Genomic DNA, 21,367 nt, shown 5'->3' with positions numbered 1-21,367 from the left:
CAGCATGGGCAAGCGCTGCAGCACTGGCTGGCAACAGACACCATCACCACAGGCACCATCACAAAAGTTTTTACATGGCTCAGAATCAGAGAGAGGACTCGATGAAGCTGAATCAGGATTGAGTCACCCCCATGCCATCTCTCTTAGGGCGCAATCCTATGCAGGTTTAGACAGAAGAAGTCCTACAACTCCCAGCTGGCTGCAGAATGCTGGGAGTTCTAGGACTTTTTCCTGTCTAAAACTGCATAGGATTGTACACTTAAAGGCATTTTCTAGCCACAACAGAGCGTATGGCTGTAACCAGTGAGATAACAGCTAATTTATTTTCTCCCCTACATTGAACACAATGGGAGGGGGAAATAAATTAGAAAATTGCCATCCCCACAAATATACTTCACAACTGTGTGGTGAAGTAACCCATGTTGCAACAACATAGTATAACATATGGCACAAGTCCATATCCAATCATAGCACACTGCGACCATTGCACGAACCCCACAAAGGGAGACCATTGCTTAGATGATACAGTGTGTGGCATGGGGCTACATCTCTTTGGCCTCTGGTTGCACAGATCTAGAGCTCACAAGTGGGAACTCTGGTGATGCAGAACAAGGAGAAAGGGCTTCGCTTATTGGATGGGCTGGAATCTCAACAGAGAGTGTAAAACCCTGTGTTTGGTAGTCAATGGTAATGCAGTCCTTGAACCACCTACGTAATGCAGAATGGGTTGACTATAGACTTTAGAGGCCTATTTCTAAATTCTTCAAGTCTCTTTGAGCACTCAGTCCTTTTATTCTGTGACATGACAACAGACAAGCCACTGGTGAAAGGAAGGGCTGTGGCACATTTGCCTGCTGGGCTCATTGTGACTTCAAAGCAGGTCATCCACTTGCTGTTAGATAATAACTAGCATGTTACATAATTTAGATAACATTAAATGGAAATCAGGACACTAGATATGAGAAAGCAAATCTAATTATAGAGAGAGCCAGGGAAAAGTGAACCACACCTCTATCTGGGACGTGTGCTTCTCATAATATGCTAATGGATCTTCCTCTTCCTCTTGGACAGGAGTTGTTGATTTCAGCATCTGGCTCAGCTGTTTGTTGTGTAGAATGAGCTGCATGAAAAAGAAAGGGAAAGAAATTATATCAGATCACTTCAGCTTGAAAAAGCCTGTGGGGATCTCCGTCTATATATTAACAACAGATTTCCTTGTATTTACGAGACCTGACAAGCTTTGGGGAAAAGGCAGCAACTACAGCGAGTGTATACAGGGCCTGGGATTCCCATGGGAAACAGCTATTCAATTCACCACAATAATTACAGCCAAAGACCACTAATCCGCAAATTACAAATCAGTGCCCATAAATCCCCACAAAAATGGAATTACAGCTGAACAGTGATCATGGTCTTGGACTAAACTATGTAAGCAAACAAACTGGCAGTCAAGCAGTCGATTTTGCTATCTCTGAAGGTAAAAAGCAAGTTGGTTCAGCTGCAGGAAAATCTCACCTGCATTGCCATATAAAGAAGTAACACCAGGCGGTAAGAGCATGTTTGCCCAGAGACCATTATGTCCATATGAAATTGGCACAAGGATGTACAATCGTCCAGTAAAGTCCTACATTGGGTGTTCTGGTTCCTTTTCTAATCTGGTGTAACGTACCATCGATAGCTTCCCCGCCCTCCGGAGTCCCTGCAATATATACACTCCCCTTTACCACTGGATGGGTATTTCACAAACAGTTGTGTAATACTTGAGGTTCTCTGGCACTGGAAGTATACAGCAGGAATTCATCAGAGAGATTAGGGGCCTACATGTGCCATTGTAGCCCACAGATGGGATATTGTCTTAAGAGAAGGAGGTGGGGCCAAGATCATGCCTTGCGCACTTCAGAGGTGGTACCAGTTGTTGCTCTTAGAAAGCAATGCTGAAGAGGAGGCAAGGTAAAGGGAAGCATGGTACCATTGCTCACCACGCTGATCTCTGATCACTGAAGGAAACTGCTCAAAGTGATCTAGCCCATTGTTTGCCTCACCTTGCCTTGATGGCAGATGTGGCTGGTGGTTAGTTTAAAACTGATGAAATTCAACTCTGACTCTCAGCACCCTTGGGCTTCAATTGTACCCTTAGGATTCCAAGATCCAGACTCTTGGAGGATTCCAAACTTTAAGAGTTGGGTGTTAGGGGTGTGTCTTTCCCATCGTGCTACACTGGTAACAAGAGAAGCCATACTTGGTACTCTTAGAACGTGAACCTATGCCCCATTGTATTCTGGGCCTGCAATCTTCCAGCTTCCAAAGCTCCCTTGCCCGTCCATTCCCTTTCTGCCTCTGGGCTCTATATGAAGTTATCCTTCGCTCAGTTCTCTTCTTGGCTTCCCCTTTCTTGATCTTAACCTAAAGGTCAAGAAGCAATGCCCTCCTGTTGTCCCATTCTGTGCCTCCACCACCTATGCTATCCTGTATCCTTTCACCACCCTGACTTTTAACCAGCCTCCTTGAATGCCCAGCACTTTCATAATTTGAGTTAAATACTGCCTGTTTGAGAAGTCACTCTAGGCAGCTAACAAATCCAAGTTACACCATACAACCTCAAATAGTAAGCACATAATATTCACAACAAAAAGGCCACTAAGTATCCTCCATTCACATCCTGCCAACAATATCAGTTTCTCTTGTCCTTACACCATATTTGAACTTTTTCTACAACCCCACAGCCCTGTATTTTCCCTAGGGATGGCGGAGAATTTCTCCACGAATCTCCGGGAGGCCGAATGCCAATGCATGCGGCCCCCCCGAAATTGGTGGAGAAACGGTCCGCCACCCCCTCGCCACCCCCCGGAATGGGACTTACCTTTCCCGAATGTCCCTGGCGCTGGCGGCTCCCAGAGGTGGTTCGGCGGCAGCAGCCGGTCTCCTGACCGGCTGCCGCCGCTGCCGCCATTTCCAAGTACAAAAAAACCCAAAAACAATGAACATGATAGGCTACGTAAAGATTTATGTAGCCTATCACGGCTAGATTTTCAAAAAACACCGTGATAGGCTACGTAAATCCTTACGTAGCCTATCACGGCTGACTTTGGAGAAAAAAAAAAAAGTGCATACACAAATGGCAGCTCCCATGGGCACCACCATTTGAGTTCCATATTTGGGCACGTGTAGTCTACGTAGACATTTACGTAGACTACGGCGAAAATAAGGGCAACTCTATTTGCGTCCCGGCCGGCCAGGAGGATTCGCGGCCGGAGGGACGGGGCGCCTCCCCCCTGGCCAGAATTTCGGCCAGAGGGACGGGGCGCCTCCCCCCTGGCCAGAATTTCGGCCAGAGGGACGGGGCGCCTCCCCCCCGGCCAGAATTTTGGCCGGAGGGATGGGGCGCCTCCCCCCCGGCCAGAATTTTGGCGGGGAGGAATGGAGCGCCTCCCCCCCACCGCGAAGCAAGCTGTGGGACCAGGTAAGTGACTTTCGTCCTTCCCTAATTTTTCCTCTCTTTCTTGTCCAACTTTTCCTCAAACCTCTGTCACTTCTACCTGTCCTCATTTTCATGTTTCTCAGTCCACTGCCTACCCTGCCCTCTTCCTTTAGCTGCTCTGCCTGTGTGCAGTTTTAATCCCAGCAAACTGACGTTGAGCTTCCCTCACAGATGGACAGTTTTCAAACATTCTGCCAGTTTCATTCCCTCAGCAGTTAGAATGTCTGTGAACATTCCATCACATAACAGTATCTCAACGAATTGTTGACATTGATTTCACCACCACAAAACACCTCAGTATATTTCAGTAAAGTTTTAATAATATCCTTTATAACAGAGGTAGGCAACCTGCTGCCCTCCATATGTTTTGGACTACAACTCCCATAAGCCCTTAGCCAGCATGGCCAAAGGTCAGGGATTATGGGGGTTGTAGTCCAAAATATATAGAAGACACCAGGTTGCCTGTCCCTGCTTTATAAGCTGGGATAGTGACAACATCCTTAGTTAATATCGTTATAGATTTTGATATTTGAAGAGAAGTGAAGTTTTACTATCGCTACACTACAGCACATGGGAATATTTAAACAGATGAGAAATTAAATGATGGGAAACTACCACAGAACTTTGCCTCACCAGCACTGATACATTATGTGGGCAGTACTTCCTCCCTTTTTTAATGGGAGCACTCAGGGCACATACATACCATAGAAGAGATCCCCTCTTCTTCCTCCTCCTGAATCCGTTTCACAGGTTTCAAGAGATGCTGAAGCTGCTTGTTGTGCCGAGAGAGCTGAAAATGTTAAGAGAGACAACAACTTTGGATTAACAAGAGCTTGATAGTTGGCTCATTTGTGAATGGGTCACCAAAGCCTACATTTCAAGCAGTTGCAACTATCAAAAAAAATCAGTTCTTACATCAGCACACGCTGTCGGAATGCACATGACAAGGGCCAGATCTACATGCCAATGGATGTGAAGCACTTTCATGTTTCATGCGGATTTTCATTTAATCAGCTTTGGTCCGTCAGGAGCACATGAAGCAAAAAATGTAGCGTACACAGCCTTCAAACCCACTTGTCACAGGTCAAGCTGCACTTTAATCCATGTTACTTTGCGGTTGGATGGGCATAGTCCCACTAGTAGAAGTTAACATCCCCACAGATGCTGCTCAGCCAATGAGAGAGGCTTGCTCCCTGCCCCCTCCATGCTCCATTGCTCAGGGAAGTTTAATGGAAAAGATGAGTAATGTCAGATAGTTTACCCTGCACCTCTCCCCCACACATCCACTGACTGTGAACCAGAAATATTGAAGCCCAGGGACAGGCTGACAGGCGGGCAGACAGGAGGCGCCTAGGTCCTGCACAGAGGGAAAGGGCTGGAATTGCCTCCCTCTGCTAGTGCTCTTGAGACAGCAGCGGGGGCTACTGCTGCCACCTCTGCTTCCCTAGCCAAAAATAAGCCACCTCCTCCTCCCCACAAACACACAGGAAAAGCACACACAGGAAAATCACACACTCAGGGGACTATTCTGGAGACATGAATGAATCAGAGGCTGCTATTTGTGAGTGGAAAAAGCAAACTATTGCATTACTCCGAAGGGGCGACCCAGCGCAATTCCATGATTGGTGAGGCTTGTTCCCAGCCCTGTCCATGGTCCCTTGCTGTACTGGCTGCCCTTTCTCCTTCCCGTCTGTGTGTTCCTTAGTTGTAGGTGTATAGCCACTGCGAAATAGCGGCTGGCTGCCTTTTCTCCCTCTGCGCTGTGTATTCTTTATTGTGCACTATATATAAACTGGCTACTACACTACTGTGAATGAAACAGAGCAACTGGTATTATGAATGGGAAAAGGAGGCTAATTATTGTGAAAGCAGCCCTACTGCAAGTAGGGAAAAAAGGGAATCCAGGAGAGGGAGCGGCACCATCCCTTGACCAGCTGACTGCCAGGTCACAGACACATCACAGAGGCACGCCCAGGATTTAATGCAGAGGGATGGGACATACTGCAGGGGAATTGCCTGGGAGCCACTTTATGTAAAACATATGGAGTAAAAGGACTTTCAGAAAATGCGGCTTTTCAAGAGGGATGTAGCCGAATGGCTGCAGACTGCCCCAACATCATGTGTCCCTAATAACTTTAAGCCACAGCAGCATCGGAGACAATATCCCATGTAGACGGGCCCCAGATCAGGTTCAAGTAGTATATCTAAAAGTCATCATGGGCTGATTAAAAACTGGCTTCCACAGGCTGAAAGTTTTGTATGGCATGGCCCTTCATCATTAAGCATGCACTGGAGAAATAGTTGTTAGCCTTGCATTAGATTTTAAGGATGGATGTAGACATTATAGAGAACCAGGGTGGAGAGTGTTAAGTGATCTTTTTTAGATCGTTACACTGTTGCTGGCTTTTACTCTGGTTTTTACTTTGGTTTCATTCTGTTTTAAACTTCAAAGGTTTTATATTATATTTTATCATGTTGTATTTTTGGTCTTTAATTTTTGTGAACCACCCAGAGAGTTCTGGCTGTTATGTGGTATAGAAATCTAGTAAATAAAATAAATAAGTGACTTTGGATGTTACACAGACAGGAAGTGCATCACTTGCTCTCCCTTTTCCTGTTCTCCCCACTAGTTTGGTAACATCCAAATATGCCCAAATCAGTTTTACCATTACTCTTTTTTGAAGGGTTAGATGGAGCTATAATATGGGGATACAACATAACTAAGTCCACGGTGGCAGCACAACTTTTTTAGAAAAATAAGGGGCTGTACACACTTGATCTAGGTTTGTGGGTAGGAAGAAGGAGTAAAGGCTTACTTCTTAAGTGTCAAGCTGATATAGGCTTGAAGGGAGAACAGGAACCCAAGTCACTATTTCTTTCCATAGGAAGTAAGCTATAGTTAGGGATGCAGGGGTTTTGTTAAATCCATTCTGTCTTTCATGGATTGTCAGCCATCTTTTATTTTGTTGTCTTCTCACTGATGGAATCAGATTTTTTTTAGAAATGTATGAGAATTTTGTTCCACTTGCAAGTGTGGATTAGTGCTAATGCACATTAGCGCAAGTCCAAATTTGTGCAAATCCCCCCAAAAGTTAAAAACGGGTCTGGAAGTCCACACAACTTGCAAAAAGCCTGTCCGCTGCAGAATCTGCAGGTCTGATTTATAGAAATCTGAACTCATTTGAATCCATTGCAGATTTCTTCGATATCCCTAGCTATAGTACATGCAGGAATCACGACTGAAGCTCCATCTGCATCTTAGCTGAGGCCAAGATCTTCCTATGCTGGGTCTGAGAAACTATTTTAATTGGCCTGAGTGAAGTGATGGCAGGGTGGGGCGGGGGCAGGGGGAGAGCATCCCTTTCTAATCCATCCTATGACAGCATTATAGCATAGAAAAGGAGAAAGGAGTTTTATAAAGCCATAGAACATCCTAACAAAGGATACCTGTAAAGCTAAAATGTAGATATTGTGTCCAACTTCCCGGGGGGAAACCTCGGAATTCTCACACTCTTCTTCTTGAAGATAGGCTTTCTTAATGACATCAACCTGTAAGATAATTTGCATGTAAGATCCAGGTGCTAAACCAGGAATCTGGTAAAGGCAGGGCTGTAGTATAGTAACCTGGTATAAGCAGGCTATATCCTGCATACCTATGGACTTGCTATGCAAGCAGAGGGTTGTATCCAGCATTGATCCTGCTTAGAGCAGACCCATGGAAATGAATGGGACTTGAGTTAGACTAACATTGGATACACCCCACTGGACACCACCCACTACCTGCAATTCAGTATGAAATCTGATAACCAGTCAATCTCAGCTTTCATTTTTAGGGAGAAGATTTCTAGCCTTTATGTTTCTAGCTCATGTAAGGAAATTCCTGACAATTTCAGAATCAAGAAATTATAAATAGAACGTCCAGTAGCTAGAGGTTAGAACTAATGCCCTGGACACATGGGTGCCCTATCCTCTACTAGAGTCCATAAATTCCCACTCCCCATACCAATTCCTTATTGCATTTTAATCCTTGCCAAACCTTTCCAAGTAGTTTGGAAGCCATGAAAGAGCAAGACAAATGCTCTTCAATTGTTAGCTAATGTGTCTCAGCTCCTGACCCAAATGAAATAGTGTAATAAGGTCCATGTAACCCATTAATCTCTTGGTCCCTCTGCTGAGTTTGCCGATGAGCAAAAGGGCTGACATCATTGTCTGAAGAGTTCCCAGTGAGGACAGCCATCTGCCATGATGCAGGGTGAGATTAACCACTTGGAAGCAAGTGGGTTCCATATGCATAGAAATAGACCTGGCTGCATTTTTATACAGTTCTAGCAAGGGGGAATCTACTGCAAAACTGGAATTAATTTAAGAAGAAGGATAAGAAGCTACTTGGGGAACTGGAGTAAAATCCAACATGCCTTAGTCAGAGTAGACTCATTGAAATAAATGGGACTTACATGAGTTATAACTAACTTAAATGCCATTCATTTAAATTGGTCTGTTCTAAGCAGGACTTATGTTGGATTTTTACCCATGATGTGCTACACTCTAGCAGATCATAGAATAGTAGGGTTGGAAGGGGCCTATAAGACCATTGAGTCCTACCCCCTGCTCAATGCAGGAATCCAAGTCAGAGCATCCCTGACAGATCGCTGTCCAGCCTCATCTTGAATGCCTCCAGTGTGGGAGAGCACACCACCTCCCTAGGTAATTGGTTCCATTGTCATATTGCTCTAACAGTCAGGACGTTTCTCCTGACGTTCAGCCAGAATCTGGCTTCCTGTAACTTGAGCCCATTATTTTGTGTCCTGCGCTGTGGGATGATCGAGAAAAGATGCTGGCTTTCCTCTCTGTGACAACCTTTCAAGTCCTTGAACAGCGCTATCCTATCTCCCCTCAGTCTTCTCTTCTCAAGGCTAAACATGCCCAGTTATTTTAGTCTTTCTTCATAGGGCTTTGTTTCCAGTCCCCTGATCATCTTTGTTGCCCTCTTCTGAACCCTCTCCGGCTTGTCTGCATCCTTCTTAAAGTGAGGTGCCCAGAACAGGACACAGTACTCCAGATGAGGCCGAACCAGTGCTGAGTAGAGGGGAACTAGTACTTCCCGGGATTTGGAAGCTATACTTCTATTAATGTAGCCCAAAATAGCATTTGCCTTTTTTGCAGCCACATCACATTATTGGCTCATATTCAGCTTGTGATCGACAACTATTCCAAGATACTTCCTGCTTGTAGTATTTTTGAGCCAAGTATCCCCCATCTTGTAACTCTGCATTTGGTTTCTTTTTCCTAGGTGCAGAACTTGGCATTGATCCCTATTAAATGTCATTCTGTTGATTTTTGCCCAGCGCTCCAGTCTATCAAGATCTCTCTGAATTTTGTTTCTGTCTTCCAAGGTATTAGCTATCCTGCCCAATTTTGTGTCATCTGTAGATTTGATCAGCATTCCCTGCACCTCCTCATCCAAGTCATTAATAAAAGTGTTGAAGAGCACTGGGCCCAGGACTGAGCCTGTGGTACCCCACTCATCACCTCTCCTCAGTTTGAGAAGATCCCATTGATAAGCACTCTTTGAGTCTGATTCTGTAGCCAACTGTGGATCCACCGGATCGTTGTTTCATCTATCCCACTTTGAGCTAGTTTGCTCATCAGGATATCATGGGGCACTTTGTCAAAAGCTTTGCTGAAATCAAGGTATATTATGTCCATAGCATTCCCACAGTCCACAAGGGAGGTGACCTGATCCAAAAATGAGATCAGATTTGTCTGGCAGGATTTGTTCTTGACAAATCCATGTTGGCTTCAAGTAATCACTGCATTGTTTTCAAGTTGCTTACAGATGGATTGCTTTATCATCTGCTCCAGAATTTTCCCAGGGATTGATGTCAGACTGACTGGTCTGTAGTTCCCAGGTCCCTCCTTTTTACCCTTTTTGAAGATAGGGACAATATTAGCCTCACTCCAGTCATCTGGCACTTCACCCATCCTCCATGATTTCTCGAAGATAATAGACAGTGGTTCTGAGAGCTCTTCTGCCAGTTCCTTTATTACTCTAGGGTGCAGTTCATCTGGCCCTGGAGATTTGAACTCATTCAAAGTAATTAGGTGTTCCTTGACCATATGCCTATCAATCTCGAGCTGCAATCCTGTTCACTTGCTCAAGAGGTTGTATGGAATTCAGGTCCCTTCCTCCTTGCTTTCGATCATGATATGAAGTATAAGCAGCAAACACCAAGCAAAACATTCCCAACTTCCTCAGCTTCCTTACCAATTCCTGCGGCCGGAGGCTGATGAGAATCCGCTCGGCATTCTCACTATCATGCCGACTCTCCATCAGGGCCAACAAAAGCTTGGAGGCATTGTCCTGAAAGGAAGACACCAGATTGAAGGGATGCTAAAATCATCCATCTGTCACTCAGAGCATTTCTGTACCAGGCTAAAATCCCACAACTTAACCGGGCTTTCTGCTTCCGTTTTAAATGCAGGGTCAAGACAGGCTCCCTTTACACGCACTTCCCTTCCCGATCCCTTTTCCCCCTTATCTGTGTGTTCTGTATGTTTCCTTATACAGCCATTAGATGGCACTGTGGACTAGCTCCTCTTATTGCATAACTTCCTCTTTTCATGAGGAAACTCAACACACTGTAATCTGATAGCTCATTATCTCCGATCTTTTAAAAAATGGTATAAAGGTCATTTGGCACAGGAGATACCCTGGAGGTTGACGATGTCATGTAAAGGACCTGCAAATTTCCATGAGTAACCAATCTCAAGAGCAGGATAAAAGCCCCATGTGGAGAAGCCCTCACTCTATCTGCAGAGAATCAACCACCCTTTATCAAGATTACAACAGAACTTGTATTGGGGAGGTGGAGAGTGGCTTGGTGCATAGAAGACCTTGCCTTGCTGCAAGAAGCTAGACCTTATGGTTTTTAAGTCTGTTCTAGTCCTACCATCAGAGAATCATTAAAAAAAACAAACCATTCACACCAGTATCCAGGAAAGCAACCACCAATATGCAGCCACAAATGTAGAATAATCCCTTCCAATTCCTCCCTCTCCCACTCACACCTTTCTAGCTGCCCCATCTACCTTCAGCTGAAGAACCAAGTCCATCCTGTACTTGCAGAGGGGGCTGATGTCATTGAGGATCAGGGCTGTGATTATGTCAATGCCGTTCGACTCATGGGTCACAATGCAGCTCTGTGGATTAATACACGAAGTTACCCAAAGAGCTTGCAGCTGGCTCCAAATCCACGCTCCCATTCAGACGGCTCAGACGTTGCTGGAACCACTGATGCTCTGTCCAGCGTTTCCTGATTCTGCGCAAGTAAACCAAAGCCAGCCTGCTGCCCTCCCTGGCAGCCGTTTCACCCCACTGCAAAACAATGTGATTTTACTCACGAGAAGGGCAGAGTTACCTGGTTCTCATGACAGGGTCCCTGGCAATATTCTGTCAGTGTCTCCAGAGTCTGGATGATGAGGGCGACATTGTATTCATTGATATAGAGGCCCAACAAGCCCAGCCGTCCTGTGGTGCTGCCACACATTATATCCAGAAACTGCAGCGTTTCGCACACCAAATTGTAGTTGGTCTTATTGTTCTGGCAGCGGAGAAAGTTCTGGGAAACACACAGCAGAATGTAAGAGGCAGCTTAGTGACAGGCTGTTTTATAAAGGGCAGCCATGACTCTGGCAGGTTTGCATAAAGCAGCCATTCCACTGCTGGATACCCACCTGAAGATCCCGGTTGTGATTCTCACACAGCAGCTGCAGGAAGCGAAGGATCGGCTCCATGATCAAGATTGACATACCCATTTCATTGCTCTGGCCTCTGTCTCTTGTATCATGGCCAGTCCGGAACCCTACATTCATTGGGTAGCGGGACGGAGCACTGGGCAGCATGAAAGTGGTTACTCGTCCTGCAAGGAAATCCACACCTGATCACTCGCTAGCATCCGAGCAACTGCGATCGATCCAGATGGATTAAAGCCAAGGAGTACAGCCTGTCTGACTCTTCAGAGAAAGAGCCACAGCCTGCATCCCTCTTTGCTAGTCTGAGACTCTCCCTTCCTGTACGCATCATTCAAGAGGTCAAGAAATATCATCTCACCGGCATTCCACAATGGCTCATTTAAAACTATGTCGACATAGTGATGGCCACCAATTTGGATGGCTTTAGAAGGGGGTTAGACAAATTCCTGGACGAGAAGGCTATCAGTGGCTACTAGTCCTGATGGCTATATGCTACCTCCAGTATCACAGGCAGGATGCCTATGTACACCAATTGCTGGGGAACATGGGCAGGAGGGTGCTGTTGCGTTCTTGTCTTGTTTGTGGGTTCCTGATCAACAGCTGGTTGGCCACTGTGTGAACAGAATGCTGGACTAGATAGACCCTTGGTCTGATCCAGCATGGCTCTTCTTACGTTCTTATGTAATGTAAAGATATAGGACTTGCTCATTTGTTATCCTGGGGCATGGCTGCTGCCAGGAAATTGAACTGCAAGTGATTCAGGCTGGCAATAATCACACCAAGGACACATGGACACATACTGCCTGACAACTAGGTGTTTCCTTTACACAGATACCATCAGCCTGAGCCCCATAGACAGCCCTTCACACATACTGTGAATTGGCTTCCCAGCCACAACCTACATCTATCACTGCTTTTGTTTAGTAATGTCTTAGTTGACCTATGCTCTCTGAATATTTAGGGAAACAACGGGTCAGGAAAAGAAAAGCACGGGTTTAGGACTTAGGTCCCGCATTCTTCAACTATTGTTCCTCTTTTTAGGATCCAGGAGTTGATAGCTATGGGGCTGAGCAATTTTTAGGGTTTCTTATGGCACAATGCTGGGAATTATGGGACTTTTTTTCTGTCCAAACATATATAGGATTGTGCTCACTCACAATCTTACTCACTCAGTAGGGAAGTTGCTAATTCCTTAGCCATGCTCAGGTGAACTAAGAGTAAAATCCTCCCTTTCCACATACCTTTGTTGCCATGATCAGGGGAGTCTTTGTCCTCACGAGGCTTGTTACCAATATCATTCATGTTCACAGTCACTGTGGATTTGACCTCCTGCTGAGCCTTCTTCATCCGGTCATGCAGAACTTTAAAGAACTTTTCTGACTTCTTGTCACTGGTCATCAAGTTATAGAAAGATTTCTTCAGAGAAGAGGAAGAAAACAGTCACAGTGGTTAGACACACCCCAGTTAGCACCCAACATTACTTCCAGGAGCACTCCCAACAAAAAGGCCTCAGCTACATAGTTCAGGTTTCACATTACAAATGAAGGCCTGATATCATCACAAAAGTCCTAGCCTGCAAAGCCCAACAAGCCAGACTCATATTAAACTAACATTTCCCATCTGTCGCTCAAAAACAAAACATATGGCCACAAAAAGAGAAAGGATGCCCAGGGGACAGTAGTCAGGAGATGCCCAGGAGAAGTAGTCAGGTATGGTCCACGCCATCAGACTTACGATATATCATTTTTCATCGCCAGTTTCTCCACAGAAGTAGCTGAGTTAAAATCTTAAGACAGTTTGTAATTTGTGATTGTGTAGGAAAACTATAATCCTATTGGCTTTTAAGGGGGTTTTAAGAACTAAAATTAGAACAAATTTAGATATGTGCTTTTCAGAGTTAGTTATGCCCAGGTCAAGTTTCCAAAATAAAGGAATGCTAAATGGGGGCCGGGGGGTGAATTGTCAAAACATGATATTTTAAAGATGCCCAGCAGAGGGAGCAAATGTTATTTAAGAAAATTGATTACTGCAGTTAAGCTCCTCAAAGGGTGTGATGAAAAACACCTGTCTAGTGTCTTACAACTCATTCTTTCTTTGACTTAGGCCATCAACTAATCACCTAAATTGTTTTGTTGTTGTTATTTATGTAAAATGGGGTTTATTCCACTTAACATGTTTTGTGTTTGCTGCTCTAGGGCACCCAGGGTAATTGCCACACTATAAAATTATATGGTGGTAAGCTGCCACGGAGAATAGTTAAAATCTGGTAATTTTGTCCCTGCCATGGATGAAATATTGTACCTCACACTCATAGTATGACATCAAAATTTACAATGTACTTGAATTTACAATATACCAGAAGCATTATGTGAACACTTAAGTAGTAAATGGACTCAGGGGTAAGTGGAAGGTCCAACAAATGCAGTTACTTAATGCACAGCCAAAGCAATCTGGGTGGTTTACAAAGGTTAAAACATTAGAAGTACAATATGCAAAATTTAAAATATAAAAACACGCAGACAGTATACACAAGGACAACATATATAAAAAAACAACTTTGAGCTATCAGCCAAACCATAAAACAAGTCCACAATCAATTAAAACTCATCACATGCCGCCAAATGCCTGGGAAAAGAGAAAAGTCTTGACCTGGCACCAAAAAGATAACAATGTAGGTGCCAGGCGGGTCTCAACAGGGAGATCATTCCACAATCGGGGTGCCACCACCGAGAAGGCCCTCTCCCTTGTTGCTGTCTTCCAAGTCTCCCTTAGAGTAGGTGCCCAGAGGAGCACCTTAGATGTTGAGCATAGTGTATGGGTATGCTTGAGCCAGGAGAGGCACTCTGTTAGGTATTGCGGCAATACCTGTATCTCTGTGTTTCCCCCATCAAGAAGACGGATGGCCAAACGGATGCTTTCCTGAAAAATCTTCTCATTTTTGGTGTTCATGATCAGGTCTGACACCAGCTTGGTGGCCCCTTCTCTGTCCAGCCGGCACTGAATGGCAGCAATGAGTGACCAGTCCTGGTCTTGGCCTGTATGCAGAAGCATATTATGGGAAGAGGAGGAAAGAGGCTGTCGAGCAGCTTAAACATTTATAACTTAACTAATAAGATGAGGAAGGCTGAGTCAGTGGTTAACGTATCACCTTCACACATGGAAAATACCATGTTCAATTTAATTCGCTCCCTCAGGCAGTTTATGTGACCTTGGCAAAATCAAGCCCCCAAAAGATGCAAAAACCAATGATGCGATTAAACTGCCTCCTGATGATGAGTAAGTTGCATACATACATAGGATTTGCAAACTGGACCACTCTAGGCTTCAGTCTCCTCTCTGTTTAGCTAGGATAGCTCCCCTGATTCAAAGTGACAGCTTGGCAGAGCATACTGAAATCCTTTGTTCAAGGCCTTGTCAAGGCCAGATTGCCATAGCTCAGTAGTAAAAGACATGCTTTGCATGCAGAAAGTCCCAGGGCTAAACCCTGGCATTTCTAGGTAGGGCTGGGAAGGCCCCTATCTGAAACCCTGGAGAGCTGCCACCAGTCAATGTAGACCAGGGGTGGGGAACCTCTTTCAACCCGAGGGCTGCGTTCAGTTTCAGAAAAGCTCTCAGGGGCTGCATTCCAGTGGTGGGTGGGTCTGAAGACAAAGGGGGTGGGGCCAAAAATACAAAACAGCGCTTAAAGCTCTTCCTGCCAGTAACTAAGCCTTCGGAGAGGCATTTCAACCTTTTAGAATGGGGGAAAAACTGCACAACAGCCAGAAAACCACAAAACAATAAGTGTTTGTGGGAAGGGGGATGGGACTAGGGAAAGAAGGTGTGGGCCCCTGGGGAACCCCAGAGGGCCAGATTTGGTGCCCACGTCTGAGGTTCCCCGACCCCCGACATAGCCAATAAAATGCTAGAAGGGCCAGTGGTCTGATGCACACCAAGCTAAACGCAACCGGCTTGCCACAGCCTGTGTACCTTCCAAAATATTTGAAAACCTCGTCCTCTGTTTGTGTCATACATACTACCTAAGTAGTAGAAGATAGCAGATGAAGAGACGAATTTAAGACCCCCAGAAAAGGGATGTGGAGGAAAGGAAGCAAAGAAGAGGGGGACAAAAACCAGAACTGCAAGGCACTTACCAGTTCCAGAAGGGTCAACAATCTCTCCTTTGGCACCAGACCTTTTGGTTTGCAAGTAATTAGCCAAAAGCATTTTCCTTAACGTGTTGCCCTGGTATAAAAAAAAAAAAATGGGATGAATGGCAAGTTTTTCGTGAGATTTTTTTTTTAAAGACCTTTGTTTTTAGAGACAAATTCACACCGGATAGCTATGTGGAGCCTCCATCTTCAGAGGCTGTATGCACAGGAGAGCTACTGCCTTCATGCCTTTTTGTGGGCTTCTGATCTGCTTGGCCACTGTAGGAAACAGACAACTGGAGCATAGGGACCTTTGGTCTAATCCAGCAGGGCCCTTCTTATGTTCTTAACAGTAAGTACCCTTTTTATTCAGGCTTCCAGCAAATAAGTTAAAGTCTGTGAAAGAGTAACGCTGGAACAGTTTTGTGCAGTTAAGGGATACATGGCTAGTTATCATGAAGAACTTCTAAGGAAGAGGAGAACCAGGCCCTGGTTCTTTACCCAGAAAGCCCAATGGGGAAATACAAGACTGGGAAAGCTAGCTCATATGTAAGCACAGACTCCCTCAGCTACTCACCCGGTCTCCGTATTTGTTCCTCTTCACCAGCATTTGCTGAAGTGTCCTCAGCACCTTAATGCAAAGCTTCTCCTCAGCTTCCATCAGGTCTTTGGTGTGCTGGACCAATCTAGTCACACACAAAAAGGATTCATTTCATACTCCTCATTTCCACTACATGCAAACATTATAACCTACCATCAATAGAGGCCAGCTGTGTTAAGAAAGTTCCAGAACCCTGTTCCTAAGTAGACAGCCTGTGGACTGTCTCAGCCTTGCCAAGTCTCACCAGCCAAGATGCTAAGCCTTCAATTCCCACTTCCCACTGAATGTCCCTGCATTTTGCTCTGCTTCTCCCTGCATCTCCCACTCCTGATTGCCATCATTCCTTATGGTGCTGCACATCCTCAGTATCAAAACAAAATGGCCAAGATGTCATCTAAGATGGCGGCTACAACTGGGGCTGTAGGAGCACAGGACAGCTGAAAGCTCCCGGACAGGAGATCAAGGGATGGAGCTGGCCCACACAACAATTTTATTGAGCAACAGTGAGGTAGGACTTAGAACTACTCCCCAAAGGATGCAATGATACCATCTTCGAGGACCCACTTACTTGGAGAGGAAACCACCACTTTCACAACGCTGGTAGGCCTCAGTTCCTTCCATGAAAAGCAGTTCTGGACGGTGCAGAACATCCACCAAGACTGAAAGTTCAGCTTCCACCAGGGGTTGCAAGCGCTCCTCTAGAGCATTTATGATGTCCTGTAACAGTAGAGGATTTTCAGGGCAAAGCTTTATGTACTGTGTGATTCTGAGATTATGCAGTGCAAGTGTGATATTTGCTACTGAGTGAAAGTTTCTAGTCCTTAAGCCTGCAGAGATAAACTTTAAAATAAGTGGGCAAAACCAGAGAGTAGACATAAGGGTGCTTTGAATGGCTCTTTGATTTGCCCCTCCCCAAAATTAGCAGAAACAAAATAAATAATACAAAATAAGCTGTGCTAAATTAGAGATGGGCGAATAAGCGAACTTTGAGATCACTAGGATTCTCCAGACATCATCTAGCTGCTCATCTCATGCCTGATTCCCATTCACGTTTGGGATCACTGCTTGCTTTCCACAAACAGGAAACTTGCACAAACCGAGCAGCAATCGAATGGGAGATCTGAGCAAATCTCCCCAAATGTGTGTAAATTTCCCCCATAGACTAAAGCAGGGCTGATTCAGTCTACTGAGGATATTTGTGCAAATCAAACTGGGAATTGGGAGTGAGATGAACATGGGCATGTGATGGACAATTTGCGCATATTTTCAGTGGACATATGCTAGCACTTGCTTTCAGGGCTTTGAACGGGGTGTGCTGGCATGTTTTGCAAGCAAAAATGAAATTCTCATGCATTCCCGTTCTCCACAATGGCTGCATTAGTGGAGAATGCTGCATTCTGGTGGAGTGGGGTGAGATATGGAGTGGCTTAGGCAGGTATTAATATTCATATGCTGTGGTGATATAGGTCTTTAGCCATCTAGTTCTGGTGGAGCTCACTGCCCTGTTCCACAGGTGTTAATGGAGTCCAAAAGAGTGTGTCAATGTGCCTTAAGGATGCAGTGTAGAAGATGTGATGTTTTAGTACTCTGCACACATCCAGCTTGTGCCAGGACCTCTCTGAGGGATGAGAGGGTCAGGGGAAGAAGAATGGTAGGATGAGCTCTTCAGAGAAGTGAAGGAGAATAGCCACCTTGGGAATAAATACTGAGAAGAGGTTTGGTTTGGGGGGTGGGGTAGGGGGTTAATAGCAGAAGGAAAACAGAAGGTAAGAAAGTTAGACGGTAAGAAAGAAAGCTGTTGAGAAAAAGTGAGGTCCTGTAGGGGAAAAATTGTGCAAGAAGCTCTATCCTGGGAGAGAAAACAGGGAAGAACTGAGGGTGGAGTCTGCGCACACTGAACCCAGAGCAATGATCTAGATCACGTGAACCCTGCTTTTGAGGGGAGGTGGGCGGCGGGGGTTAACCCAGCTGGATGCCTCCCTCACACGAAACAGGGATGTGAGTTTCCTCAGAGTGGAATTTAGATTTTTATTTCTGAGCGCAGAGCACCCATTGGCCTGCCTCCAGGACAAGCTCCCGTTCGGCCCGCCCCACAACGAAGCCTCAGTCAGCCCCCACCTGCAGCTTCTCAATGATGTTCTTGTAGTCCCACTGGTTGGCCGTAGCGGAGACACGAGGGAACGTGCGTGAGGCCGTCTTGTAGTTGGAGGCACTCCTCTGGGCGTTGCTGATGGCGCAGCTGTTCAGCAGGGTGCTGACATGGGCGTCAAGGTCCATGGGTAATGTAATGGAGCGGCTCTTGGCTGGAAGGACAGAAGGCTTACAGCGAGGAAGGCACTCCACAGTTCAGCACTGATAACCTGGGGGATGCTCTGCAGCCCTGGTTCTAGCAGACTGCCCGTGTCGCAGCCATCTGTGACACTGATTTCCTGCGGTGCACTCTGCCCAAAATTACAGGTCACGCTACACATTATGTTAATTGCATGGCTTGCAGCCATGTCGGGGGATTCACATTTTTTTAATCCTACGTGTGTGGGGGATGGGGACGGTGGCTTAACCCTTCCTTCCTCATCTGCAGCCCTGATGGACACAACTACCACCATCCCTTCTATGTTTACCTTTGGGGAAAAAAGCTCCTATTGGCTCCAGGGGGAGTTTTTATCTTAACACTAATTGCAGCGTGGATTGGGGAGGGGAGCAGTCTTCATTGGGATCATGCCTGGGGAGGGAAGGATTCGACCTCCCCTCCCTGTGTGCTGCGGTTCACACAGTGCACAGGATTTTTTTAAAAAAATGTTTTGATTCCTGACATGCCTGCAAGCCACACAATTAATGTAATCTGTAATTTGACCCTAACAGATCCCATGGTAGAAGCCATACTTGGCCACCTAGACTATGAGTTGCAGGCAGGCAGATTCTTGGATGCCCATGTAAAGCACAACCAAAAAGTCCGGAAGATGCCTGCCCACCCAGGCCATATAATGAAAGAATGAAAACTGTGCTTCTGGTGACTACCCTTGCCTTCCTCATGTTGAACTTAGGAGAGAGACCCCAGGCAAAATATGCTCCGAAAGACCATTTCTAGGATGCATGGGTACCGCTCTTCTTACCGACCATAGCCAGCGTTCGAATGCAAGCTTCCACTGAGCTCTTGTGCTGCTGCTGCAGCCAAGGACATTCCAGGAGCCTCGTGGTGGACTGGAGGAGCTGCACCACAATCGTCTGATGAGTCTGTAGAAAAGGGGAGGCATTTAGGGGCATCCTTCAGCACACTGCATCTACTGCTATATCCGCTTCAGCTAGACCGCAGTGAGAGGGTACTGCAGGAAATCCACCATGGGAACACCTGTGGCTTAAAGAAATTGGAACAGCAGCTGTGGGGACCTGAATGGGATCAGGGCTGTGGTACTCTGGGGTCTGCAGGAGGTTGTTCACCTTTTCCTCCAAACTATTCTCCCAGTCCAAATTGCTCCCACTCCGAAGAAGCTATTTGCTCCAGTGGGGAGCTAATAGCAAGGGTGAGGGACACAACATGGATTGGGGTATGGTATGGGAGGAAATGTTAAAACCTCCCGCACATGCACACACATGTATGCCATGGTCCTGATCTGATTCCCCCCACCACCACCCCAACTGCATTTACCTTTAAAAAAAAATGTGGGAGATCCAATCATGGGTGTCCACCTGTCTTCTCTAATCACACCCTTAAGGGCACAATCCTTTGCATATTTAGACAGAAAAAAGTCCTACAACTCCCAGCATGCTCCAGCCATGCTAGGAGTTGTAGGGCTTTTTTTCTGTCTAAACATGCATAGGAGTGTGCCCTAAGAGTGTGCACTGTCAAACTGGCCTCTGTCAGCTGCTATGTTTTTAGATTCTAATCTCGAGTTGAACATCAACTGAATTCCTAACTGCTCTCCTGACTGAAGAAGAAAAAAATCATACACAATATGCAAAATGAATCCTAATGTTGGCCATGAAGAGGGCTTCTCTCTCCGTGGAACATTACTGATGTCCCTGGACCTTTTTGCCTGTCATCAGTGTGTCTGTCCCTGCAGACAGAAGGAAGACACTTGCTACACCTGGCCTGTGTTGACACAGAACTATATGGTGGACTTTGTTCCTCAGAGGTACTGGCACTAGAGACATCTTCTCCAGTTCACATTTATCTTCCAAAGAAGTGCTCTCATATACCAGAAGAAGTGGGGAAATGATTCAGAAGCTGGAAGCTCCCCATTTGTACCTGTAGGGAGGTGCTGTTCTCAGAGAAGGGGGAACTGAAGAAGGCATGGATCGTGTCCAGCACCACAGTGAGCACATACTTCTCCAAGGCAGAATCGGACAAGCGCTTCTCACGTTTCTTGCACACCTGTGGAGGCGGAGAAGAAATCATTGTGTTTATGTTTATACAACCTTTGAAAGTGCTTTAAAACACATCTCAACCATTCTTAGAAACCTTTACAACAACCCCGTAGCGTAGGTCAGTTATCCCAGTATTGCTGATGGGAGCGGTGGCTGAGAGACCAGAGGGTGGAGTGGGGGTTGCTTCATGCTAGGGCTGTGCACCGCTTTGGTCTGAATCTCAGATCCCAAAGCGGATCAGGCTGAAGCACTCTGAAGCAGGTTGGATCACTCTGAAGTGCTTTCGGGTGCTTCAGCCCAATCCAGACAGTGCACCCCGCCCCCGGTCCTTACCCGGACCCCTGGGGAGCGCATGCAGCCATTGCCATCTTGGAAGGAGTTGCCATTTTTTTTCAAAAGAAAAGAAAGAGGAGTTGCCATTTTTTAAAAAGGTCAAGGGCTGTGCATGCTTCCAACAGGTCCAAGTAAGGAGCAGGGGGTCTTGTACAGCTCAGTGGCCACAATGGTGGCAGCAGCGGCCGGGGCGGGGGGGGGGCTTGCTTGGCAGTGGGCTGCCTTCAGGTCTCTGGATCTTGCTGCAGCTCCAGAGCCTGAAGCAGGTTGTCATGGCTCCGGAGCAGGCCGAGGCAGGTCGGGGCCGATTTGGGACCTCCAAATCAATCCCCAAAGCTAGTCAGGGGGGGGGGGCAGGGTTGTACACAACCCTGTTTCACATCTCTAATGAGTTTATGGTTGAGATGAGCTTTGAACTTGGGCCTTCCCAGCTCACATTTTTAGTAATGGACTACACCAGCTCTTTAGAGCCAGTAAATTAGCTCAATCCAGCAGAAAAGCCCATAGCATGAAGGTAATCTTTCTAGAATGTGATGAGTCAAGGGGGCATCCGAGGGCCAGACAGATAACCTCTCCTTTCCTCATGCCAAAGTTAGGTAACTCTGCAGGGCTGACTCTAACCCAGAGTAGAGGTTCAATAGTCTATAATAGTATAGAGAGTCCCTGGTGTTGCAGAGTTCTGCTAAGCAGGAACAAATGTGTATTACCTGT

The 21,367-nt window shown here is 46.0% G+C and overlaps 1 protein-coding gene across 2 annotated transcripts in view; it reads right to left on the bottom strand.

Moving 5' to 3' along the window:
- ITPR3 (inositol 1,4,5-trisphosphate receptor type 3) overlaps positions 1-21,367 on the bottom strand; it is a 154,699-nt gene that overhangs the window by 13,406 nt on the left and 119,926 nt on the right. For both annotated transcript variants that reach the window (XM_084853000.1, XM_084853001.1), the window contains exons 33-47: positions 20,205-20,330; positions 19,072-19,192; positions 18,080-18,264; positions 16,530-16,678; positions 15,938-16,046; positions 15,364-15,454; positions 14,096-14,265; positions 12,472-12,646; positions 11,213-11,397; positions 10,897-11,097; positions 10,568-10,678; positions 9,744-9,839; positions 6,926-7,027; positions 4,182-4,268; positions 1,010-1,120 (exon numbers count right to left, since the gene is read on the bottom strand). In XM_084853000.1, the coding sequence (XP_084709126.1) occupies positions 1,010-1,120; positions 4,182-4,268; positions 6,926-7,027; positions 9,744-9,839; positions 10,568-10,678; positions 10,897-11,097; positions 11,213-11,397; positions 12,472-12,646; positions 14,096-14,265; positions 15,364-15,454; positions 15,938-16,046; positions 16,530-16,678; positions 18,080-18,264; positions 19,072-19,192; positions 20,205-20,330 (2,019 nt within the window). The remainder of the gene's footprint in view (positions 1-1,009; positions 1,121-4,181; positions 4,269-6,925; positions 7,028-9,743; positions 9,840-10,567; positions 10,679-10,896; positions 11,098-11,212; positions 11,398-12,471; positions 12,647-14,095; positions 14,266-15,363; positions 15,455-15,937; positions 16,047-16,529; positions 16,679-18,079; positions 18,265-19,071; positions 19,193-20,204; positions 20,331-21,367) is intronic.

This window comes from Heloderma suspectum, chromosome 4 (assembly GCF_057233095.1).
Source record: "Heloderma suspectum isolate Gila_16-S chromosome 4, 16-S_ref, whole genome shotgun sequence".
In the NCBI taxonomy this organism is placed as follows: domain Eukaryota; kingdom Metazoa; phylum Chordata; class Lepidosauria; order Squamata; family Helodermatidae; genus Heloderma; species Heloderma suspectum.
The sequence above is the reverse complement of the archived record's forward strand: the minus strand, read 5'-3'. Positions and strand labels throughout refer to the sequence as shown.